This window comes from Capra hircus, chromosome 13 (assembly GCF_001704415.2).
Source record: "Capra hircus breed San Clemente chromosome 13, ASM170441v1, whole genome shotgun sequence".
Taxonomy (NCBI): Eukaryota; Metazoa; Chordata; class Mammalia; order Artiodactyla; family Bovidae; genus Capra; species Capra hircus.
In genome coordinates this window covers 37,350,482-37,371,694 of record NC_030820.1, presented here as the reverse complement: position 1 = coordinate 37,371,694, position 21,213 = coordinate 37,350,482, and the positions used below count along the sequence as shown (strand labels likewise).

The window sequence follows — 21,213 nt, the reverse complement described above, 5'->3', positions numbered from 1 at the left end:
GAGACAAAGTCAGGGGTCCTTGGGCTCTCCAGCTAGACCAAGGTTAACAAGTCCCCTTGGGCTTCCTTCGCAATTCCACAGTGGAAGCAAGTCAGAAGAAAGGCATGCTTCTTTTGTCCTCCTGACTCTCCATTTACTCAAAAGCAACGGGCTCGACAATCCCGGAACAAAACCCTCATGGCGCTGGGTAACCTTCCAACCCTAAGAGCTGTATGGGCCGCTAAGCCAGCGCACAAAAGCGGCGCCCGCCTCTCTTTTGTTCTCCCCGAGGCTGGGCGCCGCGTGGAGAGACAGCTGACACGCTCTGGAACGTCCCAGCTGCGCACCCTGGGCCTCCGATGTTTATTTAGCGGACTGCTGGCTCGGCGAGGTGCCTCCGGGAGCCGGCCGTGCACCCGCCCGCAGAGGAGCCATGTACCGGCGCAGCTACGTCTTCCAGACCCGCAAGGAGCAGTATGAGCGCGCCGAGGAGGCGCAGCGCGCCGCAGAGCCGGACCGCCTGGCGGAGGGCCGGGCGGCAGCGCCGAACCTGGCGGCGCTGCAGGGGCTCGGCGAGCGCGTGGCCGCTCACGTCCAACGGGCCCGGGCGCTCGAGCAGCGCCATGCCGTCCTCCGGAGGCAGCTGGACGCCTTCCAGCGCCTGGACGAGCTGGCCGGCCCCGAGGATGCCCTGGCCCGCCACGTCGAGGGCAACCGCCAGCGCGCCCGGGACCTAGCGGCCGAGCGCGCCCGGCTGGAGCGCCAGGGCGCAGAGGCGCAGCGCGCGCTCGACGAGTTCCGGAGCAAGTAAGCGGCGCCTCTAGGGTGACAGGCGGCGCGGGCCGGGAGCGCGGGGCCACTGGGCTGGGAGGGCCGTCTCTGATCCCGGGGCGACCGATGACTTCATCTCCGCGGAGGCACGCACGTGGTGCATTTCCCTGAGCTAAGGCTAGCTTCCATTGTCATGCCGTGTTACACTTAGCACGAAATGGTGTAATTTACTTTTTTAACCTACCTTGAAAGTGAAGTCGCTCAGTCGTGTCCGAGTCTTTGCGACCCGTGGACTGTAGCCCACCAAGCTCCTCCGTCCATGGGATTCTCCAGGCAAGAATACTGGAGTGGGTTGCCATTTCCTTCGCCAGGGGATCTTCCCGACCCAGGGATCGAACCCAGGTCTCCCACATTGCAGGCAGACGCTTTAACCTCTGCGCCACCAGGATATAATTACATGCAATAAAACGCACACATTCAAGAGCACAGTGTAATGAGTTTGAGAAACGTAGGTACCCATTTAACTACTAAAACAAGATATTTCCTCTACCCAAGAAAGTTCCCTTTTGCCCTTTCCCAGTCTTTCGTCCTCCCCAGTCCCTTCAACGGAGGCACCCAGGGTTCTGATTTCTGTCACCGTAGGTTACTATTGCCTGTTCTAGAATTTCACAAAAAATAGACTCTTCTAGACATGTTCTATGTGTCTGGCTCCTTCTGTTCTGCATAGTGTTTTTGAGATTGTTGTTCGTTGCTAAGTCGAGGCTAACTCTTTGACACCCCATGATGGAAGTTTATTAATGCTCCAGGCTCATCCTGTTATAGAGGGTATTGCACCCATTTGAGGAGACTGGGGTTCAGACAATGTATTGATTTAGGGGGAAGGTCACTCAGCTGGTGACTGCTGCACCAGGATTGGAATTCAGGTCTTGAACATGCAAAGTCTAACTGTTTTCACTATATCACAGCTGACACCTGGACATTGTTTCAACCTGTGTCCTCTAGGGTCTGGCTACTCAAAGTGCGATCCATGGACCAGCAGTTTCCCATCACCCAGGAGCTTGTTAAAAAAGGAGACTCTTGGGCCCACCTCCAGAGCTCCTGGATCTGACTGCACTTTAACAAGACCCCCCCAGGTGATTCAGCATTTAAGTTAAACATTGAAGTTTCAGAAGTCCTGGTCCTGGGCAATGTGCCCCCTTTTGATAGAATGAATAATGCTTTAAAATCACCCTAAAAGCTGTTAAAAAAAAATGATGCTCAGCAATTTGTCAACATTTTTCCAGGTTGTAAATGAGTGTGCACTTTGACTCAGCTGGGTGCTCCAGGGAATTTATCCTTGGATACTCTGTGTGTGTGCGTGTGCTAAGTCACTTCAGTGTAGTCCAACTCTCTGTGACCCTATGGACTGTAGCCCGCCTGGCTCCTATGTCCGTGGAATTCTCCAGGCAAGAATGCTGGAGTAGGTTGCCATTTCCTTCTCTGGGGAATCTTCCTGACCCAGGGATCGAGCCCGCGTTTCTTCTGTTTCCTGCATTTGGCAGGTGGGTTCTTCACCAGTAACGCCACTGGGCTGCCCCCTCCGATACTCTAGCAGGTGACAAAGGACATGTCCACAAGGATATTCCCTGTGGCGTGATCTCAGTAACTAAGACCTGGGACCAACCTGAATGCCTGTTAATAGGAGTCAGGTTATGAAATTGTGCTTCATTCATGCAATGGAATTCTATGCAATTATAAAAAAAAATAGTGTGTTATTATTATCTATTTTAAAAAGACAGGGGGAGGCATAGAGATTTTTTGCTTGCAAAAGGACACAAGCACACACACAGAAACCTAACAACACTACTTACCTATGAGGATAAGGGAGGGTGAATGAGAATTTTAACTTAACATCTTCTGATGTCATTTAAAAAATTCTCTGACCATGTAAGAGATTTATCTGTTTAAAAATTATATAAATTAATGAAAAAAATTCAGAGGTAGACCTGATCCGGGACCTCAAGTGGAGCCCAGGATTTCCATATTTAATGAGCTCCACTGGTAATTTCAGTGAACAGCCAGGTTTGAGGATCTCTGGTCTAGGGTAGCTGAGAGTTTTCTTCAAATGTGCTCTGTGTTTGTATTCCATACTCTCAGCCCCAGACGTGACCAGGTTATTCAGCGTTGTATATCGAGCCTGTTTATCTGATCATAAGCATTCATTCCATCAGTCCTGCTGTTTCTGGTTTTCTTTCTTTTTAGCTGTGTTGTATGGCATGCAGGATCTTAGTTCCCTAACCAGGGATTGAACCTTTGGCCCCTGCAGTGGAAGTGTAGAGTCTTAACCATTGGACTGCCAGGAAAGTCCGTTTATGGTTTTGATCTTGGAAGAAGGCACCTGAAAATCCCTATAGCTCTTCAAGGGAAAACTGAGGCTTGCAGAGGGCCTGTGGGTGGCAGGACTTGATCTTGGGTTTTTCGCCTGGAGGCCCACACGCTTTCCAGAATGCTGTGTCTTGGAGAGAAAGCTTCCTTGGACGCCTGTGGAGTGAGGCCTTCACTCATATAAAGTTCATGTTACCTAAAGCAATGGAGGTGAATGTTGGTTGACATAAGGCAGCTCCATGGGTCATCTGGATACTCCAGATCCCCAGATGGCCTTTACATGGGCCAGAGTCCTTGGGTCACAGTCGGCTGTGATTTGGCTGGGCAAGCATGACTCCTGGGAGCCCTCAATGGAGGGTGGCTGTGTTGAGTTTTCCTGATTTTACTTGATTCTGAGTTGTGTGTCCATCATGGAGCCGGCCCCTCAGGCTCTCTGATTTATTTGATGATTCTCATTAGTTTATTTCCTCCCAGTGCCCCCTTAGAGAAGGTTTGATAGTTAAAATTGGGTAGTGAGATTAGAAAATCATTGTAAAAATTATACACATCTGTAATACACTGGGGACATACACTGAGTTTGGTTTAATTCCAGAGGTGTGGTGATGACTAGCCAGAAATAGGTGAAATTAATGCAGAAACAGGAAGGTATATGCAGCCTTGTTAGGCATATTCTTTGCCTGGATAGTTGTATAATTTCAAAATCAGGTCTTTAGCACATCAAAGAAAGGCTAAATAAAAACTAAATAAAAACAAAACTACCAAAATACTATAAATACAATGATGCATACAAAATACAGTGATGAATTAATTAACCAAATTGCTGAAAGCTAAGAATAATTCTGTCAGTCAGATGATTGAAGCCAAAGTGGTTTTTTCTACCTTATGAATTCACTTCTATGAATATATGAATATTTTATGAATTCTTACCATGAATTCTTTATAATGAGATTGCCCGTCTTTAATATAATACCTAGACTTGTCTACAGTATGAAACTAGGTTAATATTCTTGTTTATTAAATATGTTTTAAACATTTTAAAAATTATTTTTTAAAAAGTATTTGGCTGTGTGCAGCATGTGGGATCTTAGTTCCCCCACAAAGGATCAAACCCGGGTCCCCTGCACTGAAGGTGTGCAGTCTTAATCACTGGACCACTAGGGAAATCCCTAAATATGTTTTTAAGGTATAGAAATTCTTGTATGTTTCTAGCAGGAAAAAGCAATAAGAAAATTAAATTTTGTGAACAGTTTTATTTTTAAAGCGAATTAACTATTTAAAAAAATCATTTCTGGCTTCATTTGAGCCACACAGAAAACAAACTGCTAAATGTGACATCCTGGTGTGAAAAGAAAAGCTTATGCACATATATTTTGCTTAGTGGTTACAGCTGAGCTTCTTGGATGGCTCTGGAAGTGGGGACACTGAGAACAGTGTTCTTCCCTGAGGTCAGGACTTTTGATTCTGAGCTGCAGTTTCCCAGCACCTGTCAGTGTAAAGTCGTAACTTGAACCTGTGGCATGGGTGTGCAGGGATACAGAAAGCCAGGCTTTGTAGGTTGGGCTAAGTGCTAAGTAGGATTCGTTTCAACTACAAATAAATTCCAAGTTAACACTGGCTTATCCAAAGTGGAAGGTTGTTTCTTTCTTGTGTAAGGTCTGGGCTAGCAGTTTAGTATGGCACCCTGTGGTAATCAAGGCCCACAAGGCTGTGTGTGGCCTTCAAGAAGGCAGCATTGGTGTTTCAAGGGACAAGATGGAGGAAGGGATGGAGAAGGACTTACCTACACCATCTCTTACCAAAGATATCTTCAAGTGGCCACAGGCATGTTTGCTTCCCATTGGTCAGGACTGAGTCACATGGCCACACTGAGCTGCAAGGAAGGCTGGGAAATGTAGTCTTTATTCTAGGCAGCCCTGTGGCTTCCAAACATGGCTTCCTATCTCCTATTAGGATGGTTACTGGGGACAGCTTACAGGGAGTGAGGTGGGGGTCACTGGGGAACGGGCTTTCTCTTTTTCTTCAGGGGATGAAATTACCCCTAGAGGGAACCTTGTTCTGACCAGAATGATTTCTGGTGTTTCTCTGCTTCCTTGATCTTTAGCTTTTTTTTTTTTTTTTTTTTTTTTTTAGGACTCCAGGGAAGAAGCTGACTAGGAGAAAAAAATACACGTGCTCCTAGCACCGACTGCTTTCTTAATCTTGTGCATGCTTATAACTTTGGAGGTGTCCCTGCTCTACACAGGCAGTGTGGTAGATGTGGCAGGCTCACGTCTGAATCCTGACTAACTCCTCTATGTGTGAAGTCCTCCAGGAGCTGAGCCTGAGAAAGTTGTCTATTTGGGGGATGGTGTCAGGGAGCAGCAGTTGGGGAGTGGCGAAGTGAGGGAGGCAGGGAAAGACCAAGCGGTGCCTCATCCGGCAAGTTACCTCTGTGGCCACTGGCGCCACGTGTGGGATGGAGAGCACACGTCTGTGGTCCCAGCTGGGAGGGAGGGAGCCGGGGTGTGTGTGTGTCCCCACTCGCCCTGTTGCAGCTTGCAGGCTGCTCTCAGGCGGATTGGCTCTTTGACCTGTCTAGCTTGCCCTGCCGCCCAGCCCAGGGGAGGCTCTGGGTGTGCAGAGCAATTCTGACAGATGCTGATGCTGTGAATGAAGTGCCCAGGGCATCTACAGGGGCCTCGGGCCAGTTTCTCAACCTCAGTTTCCCTATCTTTCGCATGGGGTAACAACAACTGCTTTCTTCCAGGGTTTTGTAAGGATCGAAGGACACAATCCAGAAAAGCTGTCTCAGGTTGATGAATACAATAGTATAGGATAGCCAGGCAAGGTCGGCAGTGGTGTTTGAGGCAGAACCTTAGGGCAGCCCCCAGGACTACATTTGCGATCCTGGGGTGACAGCTGTGCTGAGGTCTGATTCCTGCATCCTTGGGTGGCTAGGAGGGGGTGCTGGGGGCTTGGGGCTGGGTCTCCATGTATGGCGCCCCCTGTGTATACCATGGAGAAGGTTGGGAAAGGGTGAGTGGGCTCTGAAAGACAGCATCAGCTCCTGCTTCCCATAAAGAGAGGGCGCAGGACTCAGGCTGACCAAATGCCCCACTCTGCCTTCTGTGTCCCGTCTATAGGTACGAAAATGAGTGTGAGTGTCAACTGCTGCTGAAGGAGATGCTGGAGCGACTCAACAAGGTAAGCAGAGCCCGACCTGGGGTTTGAGTAGATTCATGGTGGGATGAGCTAAGCGGCTGAATGATTGTTGTTCCACACCCCTCCTTTTTGTGTTCTTTCGAGACTCCTCCATGTCTTTTGAAGTCACTCTCCCTTTTAAAAAAGTTTAATTGAAGTATCAATTTATTGATTGATTTACAATGTTAATTTCTGCTATACAGCAAAGTGACTCAATTATACATATATGTACATTCTTTTGCATCTTCTTTCCCATTATGGTTTTATGGATGAGGATGAGATGGTTGGATGGCATCACCGACTCAATGGACATGAATTTGGGTAATCTCCAGGAGTTGGTGATAGACAGGGAGGCCTGGCATGCTGCAGTCCATGGGGTTACAAAGAGTCAGAAATGACTGCGTGACTGAACTGAACTGATGGTTTTATGAGCTGTACAGTAGGACCTTGTTGTTTATCCTTCCTACATATAATAATTTGCATCTGCGAATCCCAACCTCCCAATCCATCCCTCCCCTCCCCCCACAACTTGGCAGCAACAAGTCTGTTCTCTGTGTCTGTCTTCCGCCCTCCTTCATGGCTTTGTAACTTCAATGAAATCTTTGTGAGTGAGTGCACACACCCCCATGCACTCCTATCCCACAAGCTACACCAGCTTGTGAGAGATCTTTAGACAATGAAGCTCATTGCTTTGCTCCGCCATCAGGACGTCAGTGTCACAGAGGCTGGCTGTGGTTTGCAGCAAACTTGGGAGAGGACTTGCTCCAGGCAGTGGTTACTTGGATCAGTGCTACCATATCCTGTTGGCTAAGAATCTTGAGAAGACTCCTCCCCGGGGAAAGTCCCACGAGAACAGAGGACGAAATCTCCTTTTCCCCTCAAACTCCTCACTCTCGAAGTATGGACTGTCTCTGCAAGGAAGGTACCAGAGCTTAGGGGGAACTGTTCTCTGCCGGGGCAGTTTCCTTTTCTGGATCCTCCAGCATTTCCTAACTGACTGGATCTTTCTGCTGTAGCCAGGAGAGCTCGACTACCAGATAGCAGAGTGATCCTGGACCGCAGAGGTTATCCGTGGCCAGTAGGTCTGAGCATGGTCCTTTTCTGATCATTTTGGAGCTCAAATGTCAGAAGGAAGGACCTACGGGGACTGATGAGGTGAAGGGCTGCTTATTCAGGGTACCTGGCTGCTTTCACCTTCTCCTCTTCCCCACCCGTAACCTCATTGCTGATAAAATCTGTCACCCTTCCCTGCTGCACCCAGATGTGGCCTTAAGAGTCTTCTCCAAATGGTTGCCATATGATCCAGCAATCTCACTCACTCCTGGGCAAAACCATTATCTGGACAAAACCATAATTTGAAAAGATACATGCACCCCTATGTACATAGCAGCACTGTTCACAGTAGCAAGACTTGGAAACAACCTAAATACTCATCAACAGATGAATGAATAAAAGAAGATGCTTCCCTGGTGGCTCAGCTGGAAAAGAATCTACCCACAATGCGAGAGACCTGGGTTTGATCCCTGGGTTGGGAAGATCCCCTGGAGAAGGGAAAGGCTACCCACTCCAGTATTCTGGCCTGGAGAATTCCATGGACTGTATAGTCCACGGGATCCCTAAGAGTTGGACACCACTGAGCAACTTTCATGTTCACACATATATACCATGGAATATTACTCAGTCATAAAAAATAATTAAATAATGCCATTTGCAGCGGCATGGATGGACCTAGAAATTACCATACTAATTACGTAAGAAAGAGAAAGACAAATATCATATGAATCACTGTATGTGGAACCTAAACTATGACACAGATGAACCTATCTATACAGTAGAAACACACTCTCAAATGTAGAGACTTGTGGTTGTCAGGGAGGAGGACGGTGGTGGTGGGATGCAGTGGGAGGCTGGGATTAGCAGATACAAACTATTGTATAGAGAATGGATAAGCAATAAGGTCCTGCTGTAGAGCTCAGGGAACTATATTCAATATCCTGGGATAAACCATAATGGAAAAGAATATGAAAAAGAACACATTTATGTGTGTATAACTGAGTCACTTTGCTATGTAGCAGAAGTTAACAGGTCCTGCTGTAGAGCTCAGGGAACTATATTCAATATCCTGGGATAAACTATAATGGAAAAGAATATGAAAAAGAACATATTTATGTGTGTATAACTGAGTCACTTTGCTAAGCATCAGAAATTAACAAAACATTGTAAATCAACTGCACTTTAATAAAATAAATTAAAAAAAGATTCTTTTCCACATGGAACTCCAGGCAGGGACTTCAGACTGTCAGGGTTTGCTCAGGGTGTTGGTTACTAGTCCCCCGGCTTTGTCCGATCTCTGTTGTCCAGGACTATTCTGCCAGTTGGTGGGAGGGTCAGAACTACACTTGGGACACTGAGTGTTGCTTCGTAGATATCACCCACTGTGTGATTCTTCTGTGTCTGTCCATGTGTGAATGTCTGACATGTTTTCCAAGTCACTGAGTGAAGGAAATTTTAGTAATCACACAGGTCGATTGATAGAAACTGGATTGGGCAGGTGGGCACCCAGACGTGAGCCCAGAGTTGGCAGGGAGGGTGTCAAGCAGAGGGGTCCTGTGCACACAGCTCAGTGACTGGCTGTGTGCTGAGCTGGGTTGGAAGTCTGAGTTGATTTGGGCCTTATTAGCCTTCTACTTCACTCAGCAGTTTGACTGACACCCATGGCTCATCCCCATTGTTTTTGGCTGAAATTCCAGGCTCCCAGGTGGGGCTGCTGCTCCCACAGACCGAGGCCTCTGGGAACAGAGGAAGCTGACCGCCTTCAGCTTTAGGCACTTTTCAGCCCTTTTCTGCCCCCTGAATGGCTTGCTCTGCTTTGTGATTGTCCTCACCACAGGCTCTGGACATGGCACTGAGGTTGTCGCCTGCCCTGCAGAGTGGTGTCCTGGGCCTTCCTCGAAGAGGCAAGAGAAAGAACTTAGTCCTTTTAACCTTTGGTGGCAAGTGACACGACTTAAAAACAATCTCAAACCTTCAATTTTTCTATTACAATAGCAATGCATATTCCTAGTAGACAAATAAGAAATAGAAAATGGAAAATAAGGGAAAGGCATTCCACCCTTTTCCCCTCTTCATTCTGTGAGGTAGCGTGTGGACAGTTGGGATCTGAGTCCAGGGGGGATGTTATGAAGGTTCTGTGGGAGGATGGGACCAGGCAGTAGGGTGGGTGGGGGCCACACAGGCTTCGGCATGGCTGTTCTCGGGTGCAGGGGAGACCCTGCTCCCCGCGAGAGCTGTGCCGTCTAGAGCAGGAGGGTGACCTGCTACTAGGACCCCTCACTCCACTGCGAGTGGCTTCCTCTCTCGGCACCTCAGTTTCTCCATCTGGAAAATGGGAACAATGCCGGTTCCCACCTCAAGAGCAGGTGTTTGTCTGCATGGCTGGTGAAGGTTCAATGACACAATCGTAGATGTGACCTGCCTGCTACAGTTGTTACTGTAGGTCACCTGATACTACGGACACCAGCTTAGTTCTCTCCAGATGCAGCTGTGTAACCCTGGTGGAGTGGAAGTGTGTGGAGGGATTAGCTTTGGAATTGATGTGAATTTGTTTTTCTGACTACCTTTTCTCTATAGCGGATGACATAAAAAATTTCTTTAAAAACTAAAAAAAATTTCTTTTTAAATACATGTCAATAAACATGAATCAACTGGAAAAGAATACAGGGTGAATAGTAGATTTTGGATGTGTCAGAAATCATGAACACAGGATGCAAATGCGGTGAATGGAGAGGTCCCTGTACCAGCTCTCAGAACTGCAGAACAGCCTTGAGGATTTTGTTTTATTTTACCCAAAAAGAGAGGTGGGATATCACCTCTCTGTCAGGGCAGGAGCTCACCCTCACTGAAATGACTCAGAGCCCCTGGTAGGTATGGACAGGGTTCACCCTTGGTAGGTATGGACAGGGTCTTCCTTTATTTTTTCCATTAGCATTTAATTGTTTTATTTTTAATTTTTAATTTTTTAATGACCTAATAGTTGATTTTCAATATTATGTTAGTTTTAGGTGTACAGCATAGGGTTCAGTATTTGTATAGGCTATGCTCCCTTAGAACTTACTAGAACTGAGCTGATAATTTTTAAATAGTTGGGTTTGGCTAACATTCAGAAAACGAAGATCATGGCATACAGTCCCATCACGTCACGGGAAATAGATGGGGAAACAGTGGAAACAGTGTCAGACTTTATTTTTTTGGGCTCCAAAGTCACTGCAGATGGTGATTGCAGCCATGAAATTAAAAGACACTTACTCCTTGGAAGGAAAGTTATGAGCAACCTAGATAGCATATTCAAAAGCAGAGACATTACTTTGCCAACAAAGTTCCCTCTAGTCAAGGTTGTGGTTTTTCCAGTGGTCGTGTATGGATGTGAGAGTTGGACTGTGAAGAAAGCTGAGCACTGAAGAATTGATGCTTTTGAACTGTGGTGTTGGAGAAGACTCTTGAGAGTCCCTTGGACTGCAAGGAGATCCAACCAGTCCATCCTAAAGGGGATCAGTCCTGAGTGTTCCTTGGAAGGACTGATGCTGAGGCTGAAACTCCAATACTTTGGCCATCTCATGTGAAGAGTTGACTCACTGGAAAAGATTTTGATGCTGGGAGGGATTGGGGGCAGGAGGAGAAGGGGATGACAGAGGATGAGATGGCTGGATGGCATCACCGACTAGATGCACATGAGTTTGGGTGAACTCTGGAAGTTGGTGATGGACAGGGAGGCCTGGCGTGCTGTGATTCATGGGGTCGCAAAGAGTCGGACATGACTGAGTGACTGAACTGAACTGAACTGACAGACAGTTGAAGTTTTTAATGGATTTCCAGCATCTCTGTGGCTGAGTTGGCAAGGTTGATTTTTCAAGGGTATGTTGGACTCCAGTTAATTTCTCCAGTTCCTTTCTAAAACATGGTCTCAAAAGTGAAAGTGTTAGTCACTCAGTTGTGTCCGACTCTTTGTGACTCAGTGGACTGTAGCCTCCCAGGTCCTCTGTCCAAGGGATTCTCCAGGGAAGAATCCTGGAGTGGGTTGCCATACCCTCCTCCAGGGAATCTTCCTGAACCAGGATCAAATCCAGGTCTCTTGAGTTGTGGGCAGATTCTTTACCATCTGAGCTACTCGAGAAGCCCCCCTGAAGAAAGATGGTCTAGACTAGTGGATCTAGCATCAGCAGCACATGGAGGGTGTGTTAAAACAGATTCTTCGTCCTTTCACCCCAGAAATTCTGATCGCATAGGTCTGATCCACCAGATCTTTCATATTTCAAATCATTTGCAGATGGTGTGGTCCAGGAACCACACTTTGCGAACCTCTTGCCTAGATGTAAAACATACACAGTATCAGGGTTGGAACATTTTCTAAAATTAGACTTTTGGCTCAGAGTCTTGATTTGGAAAAATCTAGACGCTTCTGCTGGTGGAGCTTTTGAAACTGCAGCTGACAGCATCCAAAAGCATAATAAAAACACAAGCGTCCACACATTTCTGAATTCTGGTGCAAACAAAAGAAAACACTTCCAAAAGAATTCTCCCCCCTCTCTACCAGCAGCTGCACATTCCAGCAGCAGCAACTCACCTTTGGGAGTTTTTCCGGGCAGTTTATCAGATGATTGTCTTCAAAGCGAGAGAATGTGCTTGCAGGGCAACTGATTAATCTCTCTTTTAAGGGCAAATGTGGGTTGGCCTTTTGTTATCATTCTGAGCAGTTTTAAAAGTTGGCTGATGGGACCTTAGGGGTTATTGGGCTTGACCCTGAGAGGAAGGTCAGGGAAGAGCAGAAGGCACCTTACAGGGTGGGGTCAGGACTCAGCGTTCAACTCCTGACTAGCAGAGGGAAGTCCAGGACAGACCCCAGGCCTGTTAGCTCCTATTAACTTCTGTTAATCAGCTGAATGACCCACTGGTTCCATGTCTCCCTGTCTGTAAGGTGAGACTCTATGGTTTCTGAGCTGTCTTTGGCAGAGCCCTTTAGGTCCTTGGATTTGCTTGAAGGGCATCTGATGGAGGAGGGTTGCCGGACAATCAGGGTTCCTATCCACGCCTGCCTCCACCTAATTATCATGTCCCTTAGGAAGCACATCTCTGCTTTGCTTCTATATGTTGGCTTCCCTGAGATGTTTTGTTTGCAGCCACACATGTGGCTACAAAATGTCTGAGGACCCATGGCCTCTAGGGTCCCTTCTATTTCTAAAATTTTTATGAAGGGATAGCCCTTTGTAAGTCATAACACAAAAGGTCTTCAGCTCCAGTAATTGTGTATCAGTTGTGGATGAATTTTTGGTGAAAGTTTCAGATGTTTGAGAATTCCCTATCCCACCCCATCCTCAGCAGTCTTGAGGGGTCGAGGGATGGGGCAAGTAGGAAAACATCCCAAAGGGCTGGCTCACGCGTCTGCAGCCAGCATTGCCCCGCCTCTGCCTCCAGAGTTAGCTGTTCCTACTAAGCAGGGCCTGCTCTTTGGAGCTGAGAGTCACTTCCACCAGGAACCGCCGTGCCTGAAGTGGGCAGGGCTGCACCCCTGAGCCCTTGGACCTTCCTTCCTGTCAGTGTGGTCCTGGTAGGACTATCAGCAAGATAACAGTCACGTGATCATGTGGGCCAATCACAGCTGTCTCTCAGCGATGTCACTCCTGAGGGGCAGAGATAAGTGCCTTTGGAGCTGGTCATCCTGGGTGTCCAGGCCACAGCTGGTTGCTACTTGCTTTGTTGGGACTACCCTGGTTTCTATCCTTCCTGAGGCCTGACTCTTTTTCCCTTGGGGTCTGTAGATTACCCAGGATCTTTCTGGCTCCTCAGCCCTTTTCCACTGCTGGGAAGACACCAGGCTTCCTTTCCTTCAGCATTTCTCTGTTGAAGAGGCTTCTCCAGGTTATGTGACAATTCTGAGTAATTCAGAAGCCCATTCACCAGGACCTCCAAGGGGCCTCCTGCCTTCCCTGGAGTGTCTGCACGAGACCATCAGTAATGCTGTGCTCTCCCAGGGACAATTCAGCATGATGAACCTAACCCCTATTAGTACCAGGAGGGCAAGTGTCTCAGAATATCTTGTCCTGTCCACATACCTTGACTGTCTTAACTCTGTTCATGCAGGGGTGGAGAATATCTTAAATATTTTAGCAGACCACATTCTACCTCTATGGATGAGAGCCTGTTGCTAACATTCATAGTGCTTTTTAACAAGTCATTCAGTTCAGTTCAGTTCAGTCACTCAGTCGTGTCTGACTCTTTGCGACCCCATGAATCGCAGCACACCATTAGGAAGTCAGTAAAAATGCACATAGCAAGTCCTCAGGTATTTGTAGAAATGCAAGGCAGAGGTGTCTTGGGAGAGGAACAAGGTCCTTGGCCCTGTAACATATCACTGAATTGTTGAAGCATTTAAGTCAATTCCACACATCATATTACTTTCTTATTAAGAGCACAAATACTTCTTCACACCTGTTTGGTTGGTCAAAGGAAGATTGATGAGGTAAAAGTTGGTGAATTATCAGAAAGTTTGGTAAGAACATTCACCCTTCTGTTGTGTCATTTCCAACTTTAAAGGAGCAAACACTCTTCACCTCAGCATTCATGCTAAAAAATTCATTTTGTATTGAAGATGGGTGGTCCCAAGGTAAGTGTCAACAGTCCTCGGGAGACAACTATTAAAGTTAAGGGCTCCTAGTCAATAGGAGCTGCATCGATGGTGTCTTCTGCTGTACACAGCTTCTGAGTTTGATATAATCTTGCTTGGGCTTCCCCAGTGGCTCAGTGGTAAAGAAACCGTTTGCAGTGCAGAAGTCCCTGAAGATGTGGATTTGGTCCCTGGGTTGGGAAGATCCCCCTGGAGAAGAAAATTGCAATCCACTCAAGTATTCTTACTTGGGAAATCCCATGGATAGAGAGGCCTGGTGGGCTACAATCTGTGGGGTGGCAAAAGATGGCACGTGACTGAACGACTAAACAGCAGCAAGAAATAGTCTTACTTGTCAATTTTTTATTTTGTTGCTTGTGCTCTAAGTGTCATGTCCAAAGTTCATTGCCAACACCCATGTCAGGGAGGTTTTTTCCTGTTTCTTCTTGGAGTTTTGTTTCAGTATAAAATTATTTAAGTCTCTAACCCATTTCCCCACTCCAGTACTCTTGCTTGGAAAATCCCATGGACGGAGGAGCCTGGTAGGCTGCAGTCCATGGGGTCACTAGTCAGACACGACTGATCGACTTCACTTTCACTTTTCACTTTCATGCATTGGAGAAGGAAATGGCAACCCGCTCCAGTATTCTTGCCTGGAGAATCCCAGGGACAGAGGAGCCTGGTGGGCCCCCTGTCTATGGGGTCGCATAGAGTTGGACATGACTGAAGCGACTTAGCAGCAGCAGTAGCAGCTAACCCATTTAGAGTTCGTTTTTAAATGATATAAAATAGGGCTCTAACTTCATTCTAAAGTAAAGGTTTCAGTGTTAAGGGAAAGCTGTTTCTTATTCTTAGAAACTCAACTCACTGATGAGAGGCTCTAGAACAAATACAGATGTGTCAGACTTTAAGGTTGCGTATGTGTTGTCGTTGTTCGGTTGCTAAGTCCTGCCTGACTCTTTGCAACCCCATGGACTGCAGCACACCAGGCCTCCCTGTCCTTTACTCTCTCCTGGAGTTTACTCAAATTCATGTCCATTGATTCAGTGATGCCATCCCACCGTCCCATCCTTTGTTGCCCCCTTCTCTTGCTCTCAATCTTTCCCAGCATAAGGGTCTTTTCCAATGATTTGGCTCCTCACATCAGGTGGCCAAAGCTTTGGAGCTTCAGCATCAGTCCTTCCAATGAATATCCAGGGTTGATTTCCTTTAAGATTGATTGGTTTGATCACTTTGTTGTCTGAGGGCTTCTCACGAGGCTTCTCCAGCACCATAATTCGAAAGTGTGTTAGTCATGTCCAGCTCTTTGTGACTCCATGGACTGTAGCCCACCAGGCTCCTCTCGCCATGAAATTTTCCAGGCAAGAATACTGAAGTGGGTTGCCGTTTCCTCCTCCTCAGGATCTTCCCCACCCAGGGACTGAAGCTGCGTCTTGTGCACTGCAGATAGATTTTTACCATGTGAGCCACCAGGGAAGCAATTTTAAGGTTATTGGCATGCAAGCATACTGTTTCTCCCTGATCTTTCTAGATCAAGGCTTCTCAGCCCTGGCACTATTGGCATTAGGGACTGGAGGTTTATTTGTTGTGTGAGGTTGTCCTATGTAATGTGAGATGTTTAGCAGCATCTGTGACCCCTACCCACTCGATGCCGGTAGTAGCACTCCACCTCCCAAATGGTGACAATTAAAAGTGTGTCCAGATTGTGCCAAACGTCCCCCAGGGGCAGAATCACCCCTGCCTGAGAGCTATTGTGCTAGACCAGATCCAGTGGGCTAACCCAATGCTCTGCTAGAAATGGAGAATCCCAGACGCTGTCCCAGACCTACCAAACAGCAGTCTCCATGTTAACCAGACCCCTGGTGGTCTGTGTGTTCAGATTTCACACCCACGCCACAGCCTCTCCGAGTCGGAATTGTGACTCTCTCGTTGCAGGAGGCAGATGAAGCCCTGCTACGTAACCTGCGTCTTCAGATTGAAGCCCAATTTCTGCAGGATGACATTAGTGCGGCCAAGGACAGGTACAAAAAGGTAACCACAACCCCTCTTGCAGCACTTTTCCACTGGAAACCAGTCTGGGGCTCTCGTGGCTGAAAAATGAGACGGCTGGAGTGGGCTGCCCAGGTGAACTAGGCTGGACAGTGCTTAGTGAACCAGACGGGTGGGGGGGGTGGTTTTGGGGTGTGTGTGTCAGGGGATGGGGTGGGAGCCAGTATCTGTGGGAAACATTACAGTCCACAGAGTGATTGATTGGATGTGGACCCATCTTGATTAGGCTGTTGCCTGTCAACTGGTTCAGATCAGAAAATGGAGAAAATGCAAAAACTGTAATTTTCACTGCTGCCTCTGAGGGAACATGTGGGCTGCAGGAGCCCCCTGGAGAAGGAAATGGCAACCCACTCCAGCATTCTCGCCTGGGAAATCCCACGGGCAGAGGAGCCTGGTGGGCCACAGTCCACGGGGTTGCACAGAGTCGAACATGACTGAGCGACTAAACAGCAATAGCAGGAGCCTCCTCTCAGGCACTGCTGTGTTCTGCCCTCAGCCCTGCCAGCTTCTCATAGCCTCATGCTGCGGTGGGGTGGGGGTGCTTGGTGTTCTGGGAAAGTCCAGTCCCGGAGCTATGTAACCTGAGGCCAGTGGTCTAACCTCTCTGAGCTTGTGCATCTTGAAAATGCAAGTGCCAGACACTCCTTTCCTGCCCAGCTGTGTCACCTGAGCACAGCAGACCCGAGGGCTGACCTCTCCAGGGACCTGGCCTCCCTCCAGCTTCAGTGTCTGTGTCTCTGCCTCAGGACCTGCTCCAGGCAGCAGAGGGCAGCTTTTGTGTAGATAAAAGGAGGCATCAGGTGCCCTCAGAGCAGGTCACTGTCTGATATCCCGAGGGTCATCTTGGACCGGAGGGAGAAACTCAGGCAGTTCAGGTTTTAATGAGAACTCTTTCCTTCCCCGACAGAATCTTCTGGAGATTCAGACCTATGTCACCATCCTGCAGCAGATCATCCAGACCACCCCGCAGGCAGCCGCCATAACGAGTGGGATGCGGGAGGTAAGAGCAGGAGCCCTATTAGCAGGGTGGCCGCACGTGGGCATTGGTCCTGCAGCCCCAAGGCTGGTGCCCAGAGGCCTAGGGAGGCATCAGGTTGGACTGTCTGGGGCCCCCAACCCAACCTGAGCATTCATATTCAAGTTTATTCTTCTCTTTCAGTCTGTAAGTGAACAAGGGTATCTAGGCATTTCAGGACATAAACTCTGCTGCTGACTGTCTTTCTAGGTGTTTGTCCTCTTGAGGATCACAGGCTATTCTTCCTTGTCTAGTTTATAAGAAACTACCAGACTATCTCCCAAACTCTGTAGCATCGCTGCATCCCCGCCCCCAGCCACAGATGGGAGCTTCCGTTGCTTTGCTTTCTTGCCTGCATTGGGGATGTTGGCCTTTTATTTTGATTTTGCTGTTTGCTGTTCTAATAATTGTGTTGTGTATCTTGTTATGAGCATTTTTTTTTTATTTTTTAGCCACACCGCGTGGTTTGCAGGAATCTTAGTTCCTGAAAGGGATCGAACCCTCAGCAGTGAAAGCACAGAGTCCTAACCACTGGACCACCAGGGAATTCCTTGTTGAGTATCTTTTCAGTCAAGACATATGGATGCTTATCTGCCATCCATGTGTCTATGATTCATGTATCTTCTTTGTTGGACCAAGACCCAAGTCTTTTGCATATATATATATATATTTATACTATTGAGTTGTTTGTTTTCTTATTCCCCTTATCAATTTGACCATAATTTTGAATCCAGAAAATTGAAGATAGTGAGTGACTCTGTTTTTCAGGTCAGGCCCTGCTAATGATGAGGCAAGTCTGGGGCATGAAAACTGTCAGGACAGGTTAGAGATGGTTGAAGCTGTTTTGGGATTTGGGTGTAAAACTGTATTCCCAGTATAATGTTCCAGATTCCTTCCTCGGCTCTTTAACAGTTCAACAGGATATTGACCTATATTTTTTCCTACTGTGGTTTATGGGATTTTGTGATGCACGATATGGTAAGTGTAGAAATAGACTGAGAAGTATACAGATTAAAACAGAAATGTCATGTGGTCTTTCTCTGGAGAAGTGTTAAACTGAGAGCAGGGTTTTGTGGACTGTTCAGCTGATGAGATTCTGTGTTTTTCTGCAAAGATGACTTAGGATAGAAGTCTGTTTAAGCCCACACCCTGCAGAACCAGTGGGCAAGGGTAGCTAACTGCTTTATGTTTATTTGAACCTAACTTTCTATGTCAAAGCTAAAGAAATCCCCAAATTTGCTTTTGGGGCATAGTTGAACCCTGCCAAGTAACATCTGAGAGGCAGAAGGGTTACTTTTTTTGGCCTTGATGGGGATATTCTCTCCATTGGTCCGCATTGCTCACCAATGACCCCAAGTGAAATGTGTGCATGTGTGTTTAGCTGCCTTCAGTTCAGTTCAGTTCAGTCGCTCAGTCGTGTCCGACTCTTTGCGACCCCATGAATCGCAGCATGCCAGGCCTCCCTGTCCATCACCAACTCCGAGTTCACTCAAACTCACGTCCATCGAGTCAGTGATGCCACCCAGCCATCTCATCCTCTGTCGTCTCCTTCTCCTCCTGCCCCCAATCCCTCCCAGCATCAGAGTCTTTTCCAATGAGTCAGTTCTTCGCATGAGGTGGCCCAAGTACTGGAGTTTCAGCTTTAGCATCATTCCTTCCAAAGAACACCCAGGACTGATCTCCTTTAGAATGGACTGGTTGGATCTCCTTGCAGTCCGAGGGACTCTCAAGAGTCTTCTCCAACACCACAGTTCAAAAGCATCAATTCTTCAGAGCTCAGCTTTCTTCACAGTCCAACTCTCACATCCATACATGACCACAGGAAAAAGCATAGCCTTGACTAGACAGACCTTAGTTGGCAAAGTGATGTCTCTGCTTTTGAATATGCTATTTAGGTTGGTCGTAACTTTTCTTCCAAGGAGTAAGTGTCTTTTAATTTCATGGCTGCAGTCACCATCTGCAGTGATTTTGGAGCCCTAGTTGTGTCCAACTCTGTGTGACCCTATGAACTGTAGCCCAACCAGGCTCCTCTGTCCATGGGGTTTTGCAGGCAAGAATACTGGAGTAAAGGTGCCATATCCTCCTCCAGGGGATCTTCCCAACCCAGGGATCAAACCCACATCTCTTTACGTCCCCTGCATTGGCAGGTGGGTTCTTTACCACTAGTACCACCTGGGAAGTCACAAGTGAACTGGTCTAAAACACAGCTTTTCCTAAAACATAATTTTCTTTGTCAGAGATTTCTTTCCAGACACTTTATTGTATTTTACAAACACTTTCCCCTTTAATTCAAAGGTGTTTTATATCAGAGCACACTTATAAAATCATAATAGTCTGTTTCCTTGTAGCCCCGTTTGTCTGAGTTGTAGGAACGTAGAATCATCTAGACCTAGTTTGATGGCGTCAGTGATTGTCAGAGACCCTCAGCATCACCCGGGAACTTGAGAAAAATGCAGAATCTCCAGCCAGACCCCCTAGCAGACCCACTGAGTCACAATCCCCATTTTAGCAAGATGCTCAGGGATTCATGTGCACTTTACAAAGCACATTTAGGCCCTGGTGCTTCCTTCTTTGTTTGTAAGGGCACTAATCCCACCATGGGGGCCCCACTCTAGTGACCTCATCTCCACCTCCCATCCTGCCAAATTCCCAGCCCAGATGCCTTCCCATAGCGAGAGGGGGTCAGGGCCTCAGCCTGTGAATCTGGGGGCGGGATGTGAATGTGCAGAACACAAGAGGCCTCTGCGCTCCTCTGTGTGTTTCCTCCCATGACAAGTGTGTGATGCTGAGTCTGGCTTCTTTGTGCAGGAGAAGCTCCTGACGGAACGGGAAGCTGCCGCCCTGCAGTGCCAGCTGGAGGACGGCCGGGAGATGGTCTGCCTCCTGCAGGCCCAGAGAACCGAGCTGCAGGCCCAGGTGCGCCCCACCCTCTGTCTGCAGGTTCATTCTGGTGTCACGTGCCTGCAGAGACATGCGCGCGTTTGTCTCTCTGTGTTGTTTTGTTATTTGTTTAGTCCCTCTGTTGTGTCCAACTCTTTGTGACCCCATGGGCTATATAGCCCGCCAAGGCTCCTCTGTCCATGGGATTCTTCAGGCAAGAATACTGGAGTGGGTTGCCAGGCCCTCCTCCAGGGGATTGTCCCGACCTAGGGATCGAACCCAAATTTCCCACATCTCCTGCATTGCACGTGGATTCTTTACCACTGAGCCACCAGGGAAGCCCTGTCTCACTGTAAATTCTTACAAACTTGGCACACTTGTGTGCCCAGCCCTCAAGTGACAGACAGCATCCCTGGAGGGTGTGACCAGCTGTCCACATAAACGGAGGGCTGCCCAGGACACTGCCCTTCCTGCTCAGACTGGAAAGGCCCTGGGCCAGAGGGGACAGAGAAAGTGAAAGTGAAGTCACTTAGTTGTGCATGACTCTTTGTGACCCCACGGACTGTAGCCGACGAGGTTCCTCCATCCATGGAATTTTCCAGGCAAGAGTACTGGAGTGGGTTGCCATTTCCTTCTCCAGGGGATCTTCCTGACCCAGGGATCAAACCCAGGTCTCCCGCATTGCAAGCAGACACTTTTACTGTCTGAACCACCAGGGAAGCAGAGACAATAGATCCCACTAATTTCTGGCTCCCGAGAGGTTCCCTCTGGCCCCCTCCCCCACCAAGGGTAAGCTCCTACCTGTGCATAACCAACCCATTTTGCCCAGTTTAAAATTGTTGTTAAAAATAAGAAATGGTCACAGATTGGGGTTTTTAATCCTCCACTCACTTGAATCTGTGTTTCTTGCTTCTGACCTGAACTCTCTCCTCTGGAATCTGACTGCAGCCCTGGAGAGAGGGGCTGTTTTCTGCATTTGCTCCTGCTCAGAATTTGTTACTGGAAACTTTGCATTTTCACCCCACCCCTTTTCTTTTCTTGGTGAAGCTTAATTTGCAAACTGAACTCACCAGAAAAGCTCAGTCCTATTTGTACAGGCTTCTTTTGTGGTTCACAAGCTTTGCGGGGCACCTCTGTGATTCCTCCAGTTTCTTTCTCTGGTTCCATGTATCTGGCTGTTCTGATGGGGATGTTGGGTTAGAACACGCTCCTTCCTGTTTGACCACATTTCCCAAATCCAAAAGTAAATTGATGTTCGTTTTGAGAAGTACATGTAAAGGACAAGAGAACAAGAATTTTAAAAATCTTCGCCTTTATG

The 21,213-nt window shown here is 47.7% G+C and overlaps 1 protein-coding gene across 1 annotated transcript in view; it reads left to right on the top strand.

Moving 5' to 3' along the window:
- BFSP1 (beaded filament structural protein 1) overlaps positions 413–21,213 on the top strand; it is a 37,302-nt gene continuing 16,501 nt past the window's right edge. Inside the window, exons 1-5 of the mRNA XM_013968624.2 lie at positions 413–786; positions 6,237–6,297; positions 15,887–15,982; positions 16,908–17,000; positions 19,824–19,931. Of these exons, the coding sequence (XP_013824078.2) occupies positions 413–786; positions 6,237–6,297; positions 15,887–15,982; positions 16,908–17,000; positions 19,824–19,931 (732 nt within the window). The remainder of the gene's footprint in view (positions 787–6,236; positions 6,298–15,886; positions 15,983–16,907; positions 17,001–19,823; positions 19,932–21,213) is intronic.